Source organism: Oncorhynchus mykiss, chromosome 4, assembly GCF_057628025.1.
Source record: "Oncorhynchus mykiss isolate SJ-2025 chromosome 4, ASM5762802v1, whole genome shotgun sequence".
In the NCBI taxonomy this organism is placed as follows: Eukaryota; Metazoa; Chordata; class Actinopteri; order Salmoniformes; family Salmonidae; genus Oncorhynchus; species Oncorhynchus mykiss.
In genome coordinates, this window is record NC_143025.1 from 22384988 (window position 1) to 22402140 (window position 17153).

Sequence of the window (17153 nt, forward strand, 5' to 3'; positions counted from 1 at the left end):
AGCCTAGAACCCCATAATAACATCTTCTCACTCCTAGTCTTAATGATGACTGCATGGCATGCCAATGGGAGTTTAGTCCAATCATAATATTGGGAAAATTGTTCAGGCGTTAAGTTTGGTATTCCTTTTATTGGATTTGACAAGCATTTGGTTAAACCTGAACTTTTAGTGTATTGAAACGGATTGTGCAATTGCAATTTAATTTTTACAGCAGCAACCCACTGGACACAAAAATCAATTCACGTCTATTCCACATTGGTAATTTAATTGAAATGAAAACTGTAGACTGATCAACGTGAGACATGTTTTTTGAAATATATCAATTATATTTTAGCCTCACTAGGGGTAACATTTGTGTGTCAGCTCATCTTGAGAGGTATTTCTTCCTGTTAATTCATAGAATACATCAAAGTCACTGTCACTGTAATTTAAAAGGTGTGAATGTTCAATTCATGAAACACTTTGAAAACATTGCCTTAAACCCCAACAGTGTGAATTACCTTGCAAAGCCAACACAGTAATAAGAGCACTGCAGTGCCCTCCAGTGGTATAATTTGCACATGAAGAGGTGAGTGTCTATCTGTTACACATATTTGCAGCCGTTTACCACTGAGTCATAGACAGATAACTCAGTGGTTCAGCGAATTAGGTAATCTGGGGCAACACTCATTGATTTCATCCCCTTAGTCTGCTGGGCATTCATTGACGTTCACAGGGCCGACCACACTGGAGGCTGTCTTAAAAACAACAGGCTTTTTATTGACCTTTATGTTCCGCAAGCAGCCAACAAACGAAGAAGAGACTGGTACTCCTTTATGTTTTGATGTGCCTGTATAGGGGGGAAAGCATAAAAGTCATATTGATGTGTTTATAGAACTGTCAGAAGCTGTTCATCAAGGTTTGACATGCTCTACCAATTTTTGGAAAGTGTTTTAATTCAGAGAGGATATTTTAATGAGATGCAATGGGTAGTGTTGCTGAATGAATTTACCGGACATGCCACCAATGTAGAGGGAATCCTTAGTCATTGTGTAGGAGGAGTGGGAAGGCCCGACCGTACGCTGAGACTCTGAGTCCACGTTCAGTTGGACTACATTGTTCTGTTTGGACACTGAGGAATACAGTAGATGGACTGGCTATTAGAAGATCCTTCCAAGTCCTTGTAAAAAATATGCTGGTTTAAATGTATCTCTACTGTATGATGATGAATCAATGGTTGATGTGAGAGGGATATGTACCTGCAATAACATGGAATGTGCCATCACACAGGTTTTGTTGAGGTGTCACAGATGCACTGTAGTCACCTAACCCATCATTCACATGGACCTCCACCTGAGATTCAGAGCAAAAATTATATTCCAAAGTTTTCCACACATTTCAATATACTTCAGGCTTACACAGTATCCAACTCCACAGTCCCATATACATGTTGATGAGGTTTAAAATAACCTTGTTTTTCCTCATGAAGACACTTAGGCTGTTCCTATGACGACCCCTGGCATGGAAGAGGAGACCTGTAGTGTTCCGTGGGCGAGCCTCAAAGGTCAGCTCAAAACGGGAGCCCACAGTAAAGAACTTATCTAAAACACAAAGTATCTTTGTCAGAGTTACTGGATGAATGAGATGATTAGTTAAAGCAATATTGCTCACAACTAAGACACCACATGTTAATGACTATATAAAGTCCACACCTAAGACCACATGCCCTGTGCCAGCAAAGTATGCCCCAGTCTCTGTTGCCCCATCAAAGCAGGGCGGGGCCCCGTGATTGGCGGCTGGTTCACCAACCAGAACATTGTACACTTTGAAATGGCGTATACAGCCAGTCACACTCTTCTTGGGAAGAGAGCCACCCTGAGAGAGATACAGATGGACATAATTTTAAAACCAAGCACACATTTTCCAGGATGTAAATATAGATGTCATAGTAAATATGGTAATTATGCACCAGATACAAACCTACAGGAGAATCACAATCACACCCTCACATTGGGTTGTGTCTGGTTTGTTTAGACGCCATTACAGTCTGTGTGTCTGCTTGCTTACCTGAGCCCAAGAGGTTTTGGAGGCAGGGTCACTGCCCAGATAGACCGGGTTCTGCAGGGCTAAGAAGGAACCCTCCTCTGCAGGTAGAATACCATCAGGCACACGGAAACCATCCACGACCAGGTGGAAAGTGTTCTTCTCCACACTGACCATTACCTGCACACAGACAGGCCATGCAGGCGCTTATCAACTACTTTACACTTATAAATCTCTCAGCTGTGGCTGTGAGGTACAGTGTACATTTTGCTCTATTTAGAATGACCTGAAACTAACAATGATTATTATGACTGCATTTAATTATCTTAATATTGAGACCTGATATCTCAACAGTTATTAGACAGCTTACTGTATGCCATCTTCCATCGTTGCTCTTTTTCTTGTTGTGGATGACTCTGTTCTTCCCCAATGAGAGTTTGATCTTGCCGTTGGTCATGTACAGAGAGACTTGGGAGATGTCTCCGTTCCCTGAGACATGGAGCAACAGCCCCTCAGATGACCTGGTTCTGATCTCCAGGGAGAAGTGAGGCCTAGCAAGAGGAACAAGCAAGCCACAGATTTAGAATTGGATTGTCTGTTTTCATAGGTCTTATAACGGGTAAATAATAGAAAAATAAATCTGCAGAGAATGTTTTTTTTTAATGGAATGTGGATACGAGGACCAGCATTTGACCTACTGTACCTGAAATTAAGTTCTTCAGGTGCGATGATGTAACTGAGCCAACTAGCAGCCCCAGTTAGCTGGTAGGCCTGGGGGTCAGACACTTTGGGCAGTCTGCACTCAGTATGCACAGCACCAGATCTCTTCAGCCAGATAGAGGGGAGTGGGGGAGAGGATACACATTAGTAATGTACCAATACAGTAATTCTCTATTCTTGTGTAGTTACTTTGTAATTATTGTATTATACAATTGTATTACATAGTAATACAATGACAAAATGATCAGTACTGACATGAATAATAAAGGACCAGTTCACTTCAGCATTACAGGCCTGTAAAATATTTCAGAGAAAATTTGATTTGGATATTTTGAAGTTATCTCTTCGCTATTTTAGACGTTTGCGCTGGAAGACCAAACCAAAGTTACACCCCTGTCGCTTGAGTGAGAACCTAAAACTTTACAGGAAAATGAAAAGGGCCAACATATCCCTTACTGCACACTTTTACCATGAATAGCCTGATGGTTAACATATGCTTGAATCAACTTTGGAAAGTATTCCCATACTCACTGGTTTGGGTTTCTTGGGCCTCTCTTGAAGACCTGCTGGCTCCCATATGGCCTGAGGAGGGGGCTGTAGTCTGCACATCCCCAGGATCACATCTCCCTTCTGGGTGAACGAGCTGAAGTCAGCAGGAATAAAGATTTCTTCAGGCCTGTGTCAGAGCACAAACAGATACAATCACAAAAAGCACATCATCAGTTATTTTTACTTTCCACAACTGACTTAATTAATTAGAGAAAACACTGTAGCTAATAATAATTTAAACACATTTAAATGTTTTTTTTTTATTTTTACGTTTTAGTCGTTTAGCAGACGCTCTTATTCAGAGTGACTTACAGTCTGTGCATTGATCTTAACCTAGCTAGATGAGACAACCACATATCTCAGTCGTAGTAAGTACATTTTTCCTCAAATTGTCACAAATTGGAATGATCACAATGTTGAATCATAATATCACCTCATAGAAGTTGAGTTTTTCACATTTTTTACCGTTATAACTATAGTGTGACAATAGTGTGACCATAGTGTTGCATTTTTGAATCAGACCTCCTGATATGAAGGTTAGCCAGGCAGCCCCTGAAGGTCTCTCCTCCCAACACAACCTGATGTTCATTGGGCTTGTCTTGGGGGGAGGATTGATGTTGGCCCAAATCACCGTTATCAACCCTCAACTCCAATCTGAGGAAATCACAGCGCTTTTGTTATGTCTGTCTGTGGGTGTGTGGAACAAACCAACAATAACATTGTAGAGTGTATTTCAATTTCAGATGAGAAACATCTCTGCACAGCTTGACCAATGAAAATAAAAATGCCTTACCGTGTGCCATTCCTTAATGCAGTCAAGTAGTGCCATCTTCCATCGTTGTATGTCTTGGTAGACTTCAAGGCATTTTCATCAAAGTTAAACATCACATAGCCATCAACCAATGAGAGCTGGTATCCATGACGCTGATCGATAAAGAAATGGTGTGATGATATTCTTTACAAAAAGTGTATAATTCTGAAACAAAACTGTTAAATTCATTTTGATAACTAATTTTGATCCTTTTACTAGTGTTTGAGGTTAAAATATGACACACAGAGAGCAGCCTTTGAATGAGGCTCTCTGTGAGAGACTCTTCAACCATTATTGAATAGTGGACTGACCTCTTCGCTGGTCCTGAGAAGAACACCTTTATTCTCCATGGTCCTGAACCCCAACGAAACCATGGCCACAGGAGTGGTCCAGAAATCCTGTGGGTCCACTGAGAGGGAGCCACCAGGGTGGAAAGTAGCCTCACGAACACCCTGAAAAGAAAATACATTGTACATTAAAATTCTAGAACTAGAACATCCTCCACATTGTGCAGTCTGAAATGTATTTACAAAATGAGAGACGGTTTACCAAAAGCGAGGTTGGGCATCCAACACTGACACCAATTGTCGTGTTAAACTCAATCTCCTTAGATTGTAAAATCACATTATCTATACATCCTCTGAATGGTGGGGTTGTGACATTATCTCTGAAAGAAAAGACATGACATGGATAATTGTATAATTGACATTCCAGGAAAATGCATGTATCCCTTGCAAGAGATTATGACAGAAAGCCTATTTACAGAGTTTGTACCTTTCTCTTATTGAAGCTGGTAGACCCCCAATGTAGAATTGTTTTAAACCTTCCATGATGTTGTCTATTTTGACAATCTCAGTTTGTACTCCAGCCACATGTACTTTAAATGTTGTATCCATGACTATTACAAAGTGTTCATCCTAAGAGAGAAAGCAGAACTTTAAAAAAAAGTTTATGCAGATAAAACTAAACCGTACAGTATGTCAATGATACTATCTTACATTGAGTGAAACTTTTCTAGTACTCTTGGCATTGAGGACTTGGGTGCCTTGTCTTCCCTGCAGCACAACATAACCTCTCTCGACAGTAACACTAGTGTACGAATCCTGTGAAATACAACAAACAAGTGAATGAAGCAACATATTTATGAAGACATTGCTCTACACACACCAACCATAAAATCTCAATAAGGACTGCATTTATCCATGTCCAACTGCAATACATTGATGTTCCTGTATCTTCTTGATTAAATTGTAAGCTTGATTGATTACCAGACTTACAATGTAAACCAGATAGTTCATTCATTTGAATGTACTAATTATTCAATTGTTTCTGTGTGTGATTCTGAATTCATATTTTTAACTGATATCAGATATATGAATGGACAAAATATACATACCTCATTTCCTTTATAAAACAGTAAAGCATTCTCCACCTGGCTGTTTGTGTGGAACTTGAGCACTCCTCTTTTCGGGGTTTCAATTTCTTTAATGTCCGTAACCAAACCGTAACCAGTGCCGTCAAAATAATAAGGCACTGTTAACTGTAGACTATCACTAACCCTGAAAGAAGGAAGGAATTGCATGATACATTCTGACACTGAAGCAGAAAGATGTTTTTTTCATGTATGGTCATGGTACAGAGCATAACAGGCTAAATTAGAACATGTGGACAGCATTCACCATTCTGTACAGTATGGCATCTTTTATAGATCTATAATCAAGGTGATGGTCCTTTTTGTTGGTTCTTACTTTATATATGACTGTTTGTCTACGTTGATGGCATTCTTGAAGTTGTACAGACTAAAGAATTGATCATTGATAGTAGACAGTTTGATGGCTCCACAGTATTTGGGGTAGCGCAGCTCCACTGGAGGCTAATGAGAGAAGGGCATAATGAAATAAAACAATACTTGAATAGGGAGAATATGACTGGTCTGGTCCCGCTGATGTCTACAGGGTACTTCTGTATTCAACAATCAACAATGAGCATGATGCAGAAGCACAGAACACCTGGGAGGCAAAGGGATAGAGGAATGTAATTACAGTGAAGGCATCAGGATAACCGCCTACGTAGAAGACCACACTGTTGGTGTCCAGGTTGAGGAGGCCAACTGTCGTGTTGGGCCGGTTACTCTCCTTAGACACTTCGACAGACTGTGATGGGAACCTGTGTGTGAGACTGAGCTCAGCATCTTGGTAAACTCTAGAGAAATAGGAGACAAACACAGTGGGGATGACAAGGGAGCTGTCTCCATCATGGGCAAACTGTCCCATGTCATCAAGTTAGTATCAAATCCAGAAAAATTCCTCAGAGGTGTACCTGTTAAAGACGACCTTGTCAAAAACAGTGGAGTTCACTTTGGTTCTAGTTATGTGGTCGGTGTTCAACTCATGTATGACTCCACCCAGCTTGTATACACAGCGGAGAGTGTTATTCTTTACAGCCATTCCAATGAAGTCTTTGGATGACTGGAACGGGGGGAAACAAGCCATAAATGAAAAGTAAAAAAATACTGAACATCTCCGATACAAAATGTATCAAAATAATTAGGGAATCAATTGAAATTCCAAGATTAACGCTCGAGGATATTACGACTACACTATTTACTCAAAATGTCCCACTTACGTCCATGTTGCCGAGATAGAGCACAAAGAGGTTTCTGTCATCCTGTGTGTTCTGTCTGCGCCTACGGCTGCGGTCCCCTCTAGTGGGCTTGGTCTCCTGGCGGTTGAGAAGAAGTTCAGCAGCTGTAAACGCCTTCAAATCCTCAACATTGCTGGGGGGGCGGAGCTCAATGTAACCCTTCCCATTGAAGGTCATGCCGACAGAGAGCTGGGGAGACACACCAAGAGAGGAATAATGGACATTCAATATGACAGATACAGCCAGTCTAAAAGGCCTAAGAAAAATAGTGTAGTGGTTGGAGTGATCACGTTTGGTCAAGAAAGGACAAAGGTTCACAGGAAAACGATCAAAATAGAATGAATAATCTAGAGTATTTAGGTTAGATGTGGTGTCACCCTTTTGACAATGTCTCTGGCCTCCTCTATCACATCCTTGATTCTCCTGATGCTGTCTGTCATACTGACACTAGGGAGAGCCTGGGAGCACAGGTTTTGCACCCTGCTGAGGTTGTCTTCCATAGTAGGCCATGTCTCGTTCAATTTCTTCACTGTACCAGTCAGGAGAGAAAGAAAAACAGCTCCAATCAACTATTTTCTTTTCACTTTCCCTTTGTATCATTAATTCAAATTCAATTCAAGAATCTAAAGTTGGATTTGAATTTAAAGAGTAAAAAGGCAGAATTTAGATTAGAATTAGAAGGGTCATTTCAATACCATGACAGGATAAATGTACTGTGTGTCAGACATGAGTACTTACATTCATTGTCAGCCTCATCGAGCACACTGCCAATGTTTGAACTGACATTAGGAAGCCTTATATGTCCCCAGCTGATATTATTTAGTCTGTCTGTTACTTCATTGACTGTGTTATTGGCAGCGTTGACAGTTGCTTTGGCAGAGTCTATGAGCTTCCCAATGTCATCTGAAACACAAACAAATAGTGTACGTGAATAACATAAGTATGGTCACGTTGTGGCACAGAATGTGTAAACTGTCATTCTCATCAATTCCATGGCGTCGTTATTAAAACACAAGCATAATCTTTCATCTTGTATACACAAACCTCTTTGAATCTCTTTAAGATTCTCTGTAACTGCAAGAGCATCTTTTCTCAGCATCTCTCTTTTGTTCTTGGTCTGACCAACACGTTGCTTGTGGTTGTCAACTTTGGCTGAGGTCTCTGTGTGTAAAAAAGAAATGTTGGGGATAAGTGGTAATATATGATAAGATAATAACAGAAGGAGATATCAGAAGGAGATATCAGAAGGAGACAACGGAATGTGTTTTATCGAGGGCATACAGTATACTGCAGTGTGTTTTGGCCTCCAACAAAATCGTTAACAAGTTCAAAGTGCATAGCTTTCTTCAACATCATGCAACAAAGCCTTTGGCTCATATAATGTCCTGGAAGGATTGAGAAGGGGTCAACAACATGATACATTCTTGTTTCTATTGTAGCTTTAGTGTCGTTAGAAAAGCAAATATTTGGATGATTACTACACCTCTGAGGTTCTTCTCAGCATTCATGGCCTCTGTCAGTAAGCTACTTGCATTATGCTTTAGTTCCTCAGACCTGTTGGTCAGACCTTGCTCCTCCACATCCTGAAACATATAAAAGTTACTGGAGATATGTGACATACTTATTGATTGTATGTTAACTGGATTTTCAATGTTGTTGTGAATTTGAAGTTAACGGTGGCTGTAGCATCCAGACCAGTATAATAATCACCTTCAGAGCTTTGTCGGATGCCTCTTTGGATTGGTTGGCCGCCATCTCTGCCTCTTCAATGGCTTTTATGATGCTGCTGTAGGCTCCGATGCTTTCTGAAGCATGCTGCAGGTCAGAGCTGTTGGTGGCATTATGCACTGCCCTGCAATAACAAGGAATACAGTGCTCACAGTGGCCCATACTAGCCCATAAAGACACGAACACACAAAGGTCTCAACATAGGACACGTCAGTGGGGTATAAAGAAGTAGGCCCCCAACCTAATGACCTTACTCTGTCAACCTACATTTGTAGTTCCATTGCCAGTCTGTTTAGTTCCTCTGCATGCTCCTCTGCCATGATGACAATGCCCTCTTTCTGTTTTGCTTTAGCGATATCATTTAGCCTCTTGGTTAGATTGGGCTTGGCTCCGTCTATCTCGGCTGCAAGGTGCTCGTATTCCTGAAAGATTTAAATGATATTTTGAATGCCTCCTTCACAACAAGAGAGATAGGAATTTCCACTGGAAACAATTTGAATTCATCTGCTTCATACCTTTTTCATCTCCTTCATCATTTCCAAAAGGCCTGTGATATTCTTCAGTTTATCTTTGGTCATATTCATTTCAGGAAGGACTGAATCACGTTTCCTCTCCAGCTCACCTCTAAGTTGCTAGAAAATATACATATAGAGAGAAAACAGTGATTACCCCTTGTCAAACACAGAAACTTGAGACATGATTTGGTATTTGTCATGTTCAGAAAAAGGAGAGAACATTTTTTGTATTGTATCCGAGATCTACAACATATCTCACAGATTTTACACTTCAGTGTTTGACATTACCGTCAGGATTCTTAGGAAGTCAGTACTGTTGAAGTTGAGGCTCCGTGTCATGTTAACCATATTGTCTGCTTCTGCCACAGCCACGGCCAGATCACTCAACGCAGAGACCGATGTCATCAGGGACTCTGCCGTCTCATTGGCTACAGCCTGGTTGTCATCTAATGGAGCTGCCATATTGTTCTTGATGAAGTCCAAGACTGAGAGAGACACATGCATTACACTTTGCATTGTGAATCATATCTATCATACACAGTGAGTCAAGAATTTGTGTCACATTGATAATGTATAACATTTATTATTCAATAGTGTGATCATTTAAGTGCTGCCCTGTACTGTAAGTGACTATAGACGAAGCCAAAAGCCCCCTGTCTCACGTTTGTGAGCATCCTCTTGCTCCCTGGCAGCCTTCTCTGTTTGGTTACTGCAGCCAAGCTGTCTCATCTCCTTCACCATGCGCTGCACCACCTTCATCATCCTGGCTACCTCCTCCACTCCCACAGTGATGTTGGTTACACTAGAATTAGCCTCACTCAGCTGTCGAAGGAGATCTGAGAGGGGAAAAAGACAGGTGGGGATTATCATTGACGTATCATTATATTATCATTTTGAAACACTCTCAATAACAGTATACCTTCTATATTCATTAGAAGATCTTGAGCTTCAGGGATAAAATCCTCGGCTCTCTGTTTGGTTTGGATCACTTTCACCAAGACATTGTCAGCACCTGAGAGAGAGTAACTTGCCTAGAGAGAATAAGATCACACAAGTAAAAAGGATATAGTTTTTCTGTAAAATAACGGATTACATCTGACATCTGATTATGGATAGCAGGCCTCAGGCACCTTGTCTTCCAGTAGGCTTATGTCCTGATCCAGACTCATAACTTCTGCTTCCAGAAGATTGACCTTTGGACCCTGAGCATCCACAGTAGTGCTGTACCTTCCAACCAGAGCCTGCAAGAGTATACCAGAGGGGAGTGATCATCTTGTTAAATTGTGTACATTATACACCATTTGGTGTTCAAATATATAGAGCGCCTCAGTAAGACTGTGTTAAATGACCTTTGTTTCATTAATGGCACCTTCCAGCTGGTTAATGTTGGCAGGCGAGCTGTTGGAACCAATGCCCTGAAGCTGCTGCCTTAGCAATTCCAGCCCATCATCCATATTTTCCAAATCATTCAGTAAGGCCTGAGTACAGCTGTCACACTCTGACCACAAAGAGAGGAAGAGCAGATTTTTTAGTTAGGTCTAATAGGATGAGAGGAAATGCAATATGAATCATGCTGGCAACAACAGACCATAAATAGCTCACTATACATTGAGAATGTTTATTACTGTGTGCTTCACAAACCTATGCACTGGTCATCTGTGCCGGGATCATCAGGCTTCTTACACTCTAGAGACAGAAGACACAGTGAGCAACAGTTATACCAAATCTACAATAAGACAAACTATTATCAGCATGACATTTCTTGAAGGCATTTCTTCAATCTATAGCCTATAGCTTTATCGTTATATAGGAGGCATCCTGTTTTAATTCATAGATCATTTTCTCTATTGTTGCACGGCTGAAGTGGGTCCTGAGCTTACTTCCAGTCAGATAGTCACAGGTACTGGTAGCATCACAGTGGCATCGCTGGCACCTGCCTCCATATATCATTGGGTTACCATAGTAATCAGGGGCACACCTGCCAGATTGGAGGACGAAGAGGAGAGGAAAGTTCTAGACTTTTGTTATAAATATATTTACGGTAAGATGACGTTGACATTTTTATATGTACTGTAAAAAGCACATAAACACACCTCTCACATCTGGTTCCAGTGTAGCCAGGTTTGCACAAACATTCGATTTCATTTGCACCAATATCCAGACATGCTACTGCAAAACTACACAAAGAGAAAAAAATGCTTTTGAGTACCAAATGGTAATTACATGTTTCATCCAATATTTTATCTGGGGAACGTAAAACCAAGTGTGCTCACATAGCTACCTGTACATTAACAGAATGTATGGACATATAGAAACTGACTTGTTGGCTCTGAAGGGACATGGACACCCACGGCAGGTATTTTGGGCAGCATTGCCGTAGTAACCTTCCTTGCAGCGCTCACATCGATCCCCATCAGTATTGTACTGACAGTTCTGGAAAATAAAGTGTTCTCTCTGTTTATGACTGAAGCTCGTGGAATGTTGGGTGTATGGTTCATGATGTCGTAGCACAGTACTGAGAGTTAGTCAAGTCTGGCATAAAAACTCATCTGTGGATACGACTTATATCCATCTGGATCAGCATGGGTTAGAAAAATTGCATATGTTTACCTAATTGGTGAGTCAGGAGAAACCTATCCTGCTATGTGTGTGTGCGTACGTACCCCACTGGGTACAGACATCATTTCAAGGTCTAGTTTTGATTTACATTTAGTTGATTTGTCAACTAACGTGAATTCAGTGTGATATCAACAAAAAAATTCACCATGTCATTGGATTTAGGTTAAAAGGTGGGTGAAAACAAAGACGAAGTTCCTTTATGTTGATTGCTTTTTGAAAATCCAATCCGTTTTCGACGTTGATTCAACATCATCACATTGAATTTTGTTGTTGAAATTACATGGGAAAAAAGGTTGATTTAACCAGTTTTTGCCCAGTGGGACCAATTAAGGCTGCTGAGGGTGCTGCGGCACCCCTGATAAATCACTTTTTTTATAGACACAGAGAGAGAGAAACCCACCAGACATCTCCCTGTTTGCTCGTCACATTCATTAGACAGGCTGTTACAGTTGCAGGGTACACACTGGCCCCTATGAGGCCCTGTCCTCTCGCTGTAGTATCCAGGGCCACACCTCTGTATGGAGGGGAAAAGTCAGATTAGGTAAGGCAGCCTTTTGAATGCAAAGTGTCTTATCAAAAAAGTTCAAATAGAAAATATAGATCAGTTTTGGTCAATAATAACAGTACTATAGTGCTACGTGTTTCGGCCCATCCTGGACTTTTTATTTAGCACATTCTTCAAGTGAAGAAGGCTTGGACTGGCAGAAAAAAAAGAAAAAAGAAAGAAAGGTGAAACAAGACCCTAGTCAGGAGGACATACACTGTTTATCTGCTATCTTGCTATCCATAATAATTAATTAAATGTAAATATGGACCTGCAAAGCAACCCATTTTGTGTAAGTTGCTCAGACACATTTGTGTTGTGAAAATTCCAGAGATTTCAATACAAAACCATTGCTTGTTTGTGTTGTAAATCAAGGTGTGGTATATTCTACCACTAAATCAACACATGAGCAAAGAACAATGGGGAACATTTGAGGACACAAGACCTGGGTTCAAGTACTATTTCATATATTTCAATTTCTTTTCAATTCATTTGAAAACAAGTTTTTGGATAACCTGTATTTGAAAAAACAAGTAGTTGAATATTGGAATGCGTTTGGAAATACACTTGGAATGTATTTGGAAATACTCAAATACACGGACTCAAATACACTCCCATACACTTAACTCAGGTATTTGAAAATAGTATTTGAAATAAGTATTTGAAAATACTTTCAAATGCGATTTGGTCTACTATTTGTTTTGCTTTCAAATAACCATTCAAATACTAAAATAAAAGTATTATTTTGGGATGTGTATTTGAACATGGTCAAATACACAGAAAAAAGTGTTTACAGTGCCTTAAAAAAGTATTCACACTCCTTGACTTTTTCCACATTTTGCTGAGTTTAAAATGTATTCAATTGAGATTTATTGTCATTGGCCTACACACGGTTGGAAACTGACTAATTGACTTAAACACGTTTTAGTATGTTTATAACTATATAAGTGGCCTAGTGATCAATGTGTTATCGGTTTGATGGAATGATCTATGTACAATGGTATTTGGCCAGAGGGAAGGTAAACAGGGGGCCTGTCCATAAGGGTGGGATAGGAGACACATGCTAGAGCTGATAGATCATAATATATCTTATATCTTAACATGTTTTCTATCATTATATTTTATCAATATTTTTTCTAGCATTATATTATCTTAGTATGAATTGATGGCTAATTTCATAGAATAGAAAGAAGTGTTGGCTCTGTGTATGAGAACAGCAATTATGTAGTGGACTGACTCCCTAACCTCAAGGCCTCTCCTGGCCGATAAGAAGAACGGTGAGCTCCGGGGAGGAGTACTAGGGTTCTGGAGTGATAACACCACCTGCCCAGCAACATCCTAGACACAGAAGGGGGGTCTGTTTGGGAAGGAGGTTATAAATAGATGTGCTTGAGACTTCATATGTTGTCTTTGCAGCTGTATGCTTTCTTCTGAGTCTTAGAACTTACCCCATAATGTCAAAGTCAAATTATGTTTAATGTTTTATTTTTTACAAATGAATAAGAAATGTAATGCTGAAATGTCTTGAGTCAATAAGTATTCAAATGAGCTTAACAAGTAGAATAGTAAGTTGCATGGACTCACTCTGTTTGCAGTAATAGTTTTTAACATGATTTTTTAAATACTAGCTCATCTCTGTACCCCACACATACAATTATCTGTAAGGTCCTTCAGTCGAGCAGTGAATTTCAAACACAAATTCAAGCACAAAGACCAGGGAGGTTTTCAAATGCCTCGCAAAAAAAAAAAAAAAAGCATGGTGAAGTTATTAATTTCACTTTGGATTGTGTATCAATACACCCAGTCACTACAAAGATACAGGCGTCCTTCATAACTCAGTTGCCAGAAGGAAACTGCTCAGGGATTTCACCATGAGGCCCATGGCGGCTTTAAAACAGTTACAGAATTGAATGGCTCTGAGAAAACTGAGGATGGCTCAACAACATTGTAGGTACTCCACAATACAAACCTAATTGACAGAGTGAAAGCCTGTACAGAATTCAAAAATTCCAAAACTTGCAAAAAGGCACTAAAGTAATACTGCAAATAAATGTGGTAAAGCAATTAACTTTTTGACCTGAATAAAAAGTATTATTGTAACGTCTGCATCCAACTCACACTCTCAAACACGTAGATCCCCTGAACAAAGCTCACTTTCCAGCCCACTTTCAAGCTCACATTATCAAACACATAGAGCCCCTAAACGCAGCTCACTCTCCAGATCCCAATGACCTGAATTCTGAACACCTGTTCACACACCTCTATGTCATTATCACACTCTATTTAGTTCAGTTCTTTGCACCCCATCAATGCGAGGTGTTGTGTGTTTTGTGACACACTTCTATTCGGAGCCCTGGTTTTCCTGTAATTTACTCCTCCCGTGTATGATAGTTTTTGCCTGTCTCACTAACGAAGCTTTTTGCCTATTCCCTGCCTGTACTTTAGCCTATTGGATTTTCTGTTACCAACCTCTTGCCTGATCTCCCGGACGACGTTACTAGCCTTTTCCCTGCCTGTACTGTTGCCTTTTTGGATCCCCTGTATATGACCTTCTGCCTGTCCCTGGACCCAGCTTCCTGCCTCCTGCTGTGGTCCTTTACAATAAACACCTGCTGTGCCCTGCGCTTGAAACCAGATCTCTGTCTCCCATTGTGTTCATTACAGTTATGTTTGGGGCAAATCAAATCCAACACAGCAAGTGTTCAGGCAAGACCTGAAAATGGTTGTCTAGCAATGATCAACAACCAATTTCACAGAGCTTGAACCATTTTGAAAAGAATAATGAGCAAATGTTGCACAATCCAGGTGTGGAAATCTCTTAGAGGCATACCCAGAAAGACCGACAGCTGTAATGTCTGCCAAAGGTGTTTCTAACATGTATTGGATGAATACTTATCTAATCAAGATATATTAGTGTTTTATTTTTCATATCATTTTTTTCTAATGTTAAAATGTTTCTTCCACTTTGACATTACAGAGCATTTTGTGTACATTGTTGACAGAAAATGACAATTAAATCCATTTTAATCCCACTTTGTAACTAAACAAAATGTGGAAAAAGTCAAGGGGAGTGAATACTTCCTGAAGGCACTGTAAATAACAAATACTCAAATACAGCTTCTGTGTCTAGACCAGCCTATTATCACCAGACAGAATGTGATTGATATTATATTGTAGGATAATGTAATATTGTGAACAGTATAGATATTTTAAATGCATTATAGTATTGTACTGTGCTGTGATTGAGTGAATGTACACTACCGTTGAAAAGTTTGGGGTCACTTAGAAATGTCCTCGTTTTTGAAGGAAAAGCTCATTTTTTGTCTGTTAAAATAACATCAAATTGATCAGTAATACAGTGTAGACATTGTTAATGTTGTAAATTACTATTGTAGCTGGAAACGGACTATTTTTTTAAATGGAATATCTGCATAGGCATACAGAGGAACAGTATCAGCAACCATCACTCCTGTGTTCCGATTGCACATTGTGTTACCTAATCCAAGTTAATAATTTTAAAAGGCAAATTTATCATTAGAAAACCCTTTTGCAATTATGATAGCATAGCTAAAAACTGTTGTTCTGATTAAAGAAGCAATAAAACTGGCCTTCTTTTGACTAGTTGAGTATCTGGAGCATCAGCATTTGTGGGTTCGATTGCAGGCTCAAAATGGCCAGAAACAAAGACCTTTCTTCTGAAACCTGTCAGACTATTCTTGTTCTGAGAAATGAAGGTTATTCTATGCAAGAAATTGCCAAGAAACTGAAGATCTTGTACAACTCTGTGTACTACTCCCTTCACAGAAGAGTGCAAACTAGCTCTAACCAGAGTGGAAAGAGGAGTGGGAGACCCTGGTGCACAACTGAGAAAGAGGACAAGTACATTAGAGTGTCTAGGTTGAGAAACAGACACCTCACAAGTCCTCAACTGGCAGCTTCATTAAATAGTACCCGCAAAACACCAGTCTCAACGTCAACAGTGAAGAGGCGACTCTGGGATGCTGTGTCTGTGCTCTTTTAACCATCTTAATCTTTTATTTTTATTGGCCAGTCTGAGATATGGCTTTTTCATTGCAACTTTTTCTTTGCAACTCTGCCTAGATGGCCAGCATCCGCCTGTTGACATTGAGACTAGTGTTTTGACCCCAAACTTTTGAGCGGTAGTGTATGTTTGGATATTTCATAATGATTATATTCCAAAGTACGGTACTGCTATAACCCTGTGATAAGAACCTATGACATTCTTATGTGAGAAAACCCAATGAAGTTCATATCATAACTGCATTTAAAAAAATATTCAAATAGACATGTATTTGAACCCAGATCTGAAGTATAAAAGTGCTGTTGTCTGGACCTTTTGCTCCCTTTTGAGAGGAATCAATAAATATTTTTAGATTTTTGAAGTCACTCTCCCTTTGTCTGTGTACCCTGTGATCTGTGTGCATCACATTAATACATTTTTCGATTTTTGTTGTTCGACACAAACTTAAACCTCCATTAGTAGTTGAAAATAGCAGGCAAATTGGTTTATTTTGCATGCTCTATTATTTAGCCCTGAATTACCTGGGTGATGGCTCCAGCTGACTGGTTGTTGAATGAGGTGTCACAGTACTTCCTAGGGATCCTGGGGTGCCCTTTGTGCCAAGGATCCTTACCACTCTGGTGGTTCTGAGACAGATAGTCATACCTACAGTTTGGATGTCTCTGTGGTGCTCCCTGGCCATCTGTGCAGGGGCCAAATAAAGCACACCACAACAATAATCCCCATACTCCTCCAAACCAGAAAACAGTTCCTTGTGACATTTTAATACGTCTGCAGAACAGCAAAACTATCTCCCTCACTGTTGAGGAGCTTGGTTGTGGGAACTATGAGAGCTAAATACCTAGGAGCTCCTCCCTCTGTAAGCCCAGGGCCAGATAGAATGTCCCTATAAAGACAGACTGATATACATAAAGGAAGACTGAGCATACAGTGTGTTTAGTTTGGTGTGAACATGCTGAG

General features: G+C 40.0%; 1 protein-coding gene across 1 annotated transcript; it reads right to left on the reverse strand.

Moving 5' to 3' along the window:
- Positions 1–109: 109 nt before the first annotated feature.
- On the reverse strand, positions 110–17139 carry lama3 (laminin, alpha 3). The gene is made up of 38 exons (XM_021599124.3): positions 16715–17139; positions 12008–12121; positions 11309–11421; positions 11082–11165; positions 10869–10966; positions 10630–10674; positions 10338–10486; positions 10119–10229; positions 9908–10019; positions 9651–9824; positions 9277–9473; positions 8989–9105; positions 8741–8895; positions 8456–8597; positions 8229–8328; positions 7790–7906; positions 7484–7648; positions 7123–7274; positions 6728–6934; positions 6422–6570; positions 6145–6304; positions 5851–5975; positions 5499–5661; positions 5101–5205; positions 4877–5019; positions 4652–4769; positions 4414–4554; positions 4085–4215; positions 3814–3945; positions 3274–3418; positions 2726–2847; positions 2393–2573; positions 2047–2202; positions 1692–1854; positions 1450–1580; positions 1239–1332; positions 992–1111; positions 110–829 (listed from the first exon to the last, which is right to left on the reverse strand). Exons 1-38 carry the CDS (start codon positions 16952–16954, stop codon positions 684–686), a joined length of 5217 nt encoding a protein of 1738 aa, XP_021454799.3. The 5' UTR covers positions 16955–17139; the 3' UTR covers positions 110–683.
- Positions 17140–17153: the final 14 nt, after the last annotated feature.

Excerpts from the sequence above, each read along its gene's own strand:
- lama3 (XM_021599124.3), bottom strand. The coding sequence starts at position 16,954 with ATGTCACAAGGAACTGTTTTCTGGTTTGGAGGAGTATGGGGATTATTG. Across the intron at positions 4,216-4,413 it reads TTCTCAGGACCAGCGAAGAG|CGTCATGGATACCAGCTCTC; the intron begins GTCAGTCCACTA and ends TTTATCGATCAG. Across the intron at positions 3,946-4,084 it reads GCATTAAGGAATGGCACACG|ATTGGAGTTGAGGGTTGATA; the intron begins GTAAGGCATTTT and ends TGATTTCCTCAG.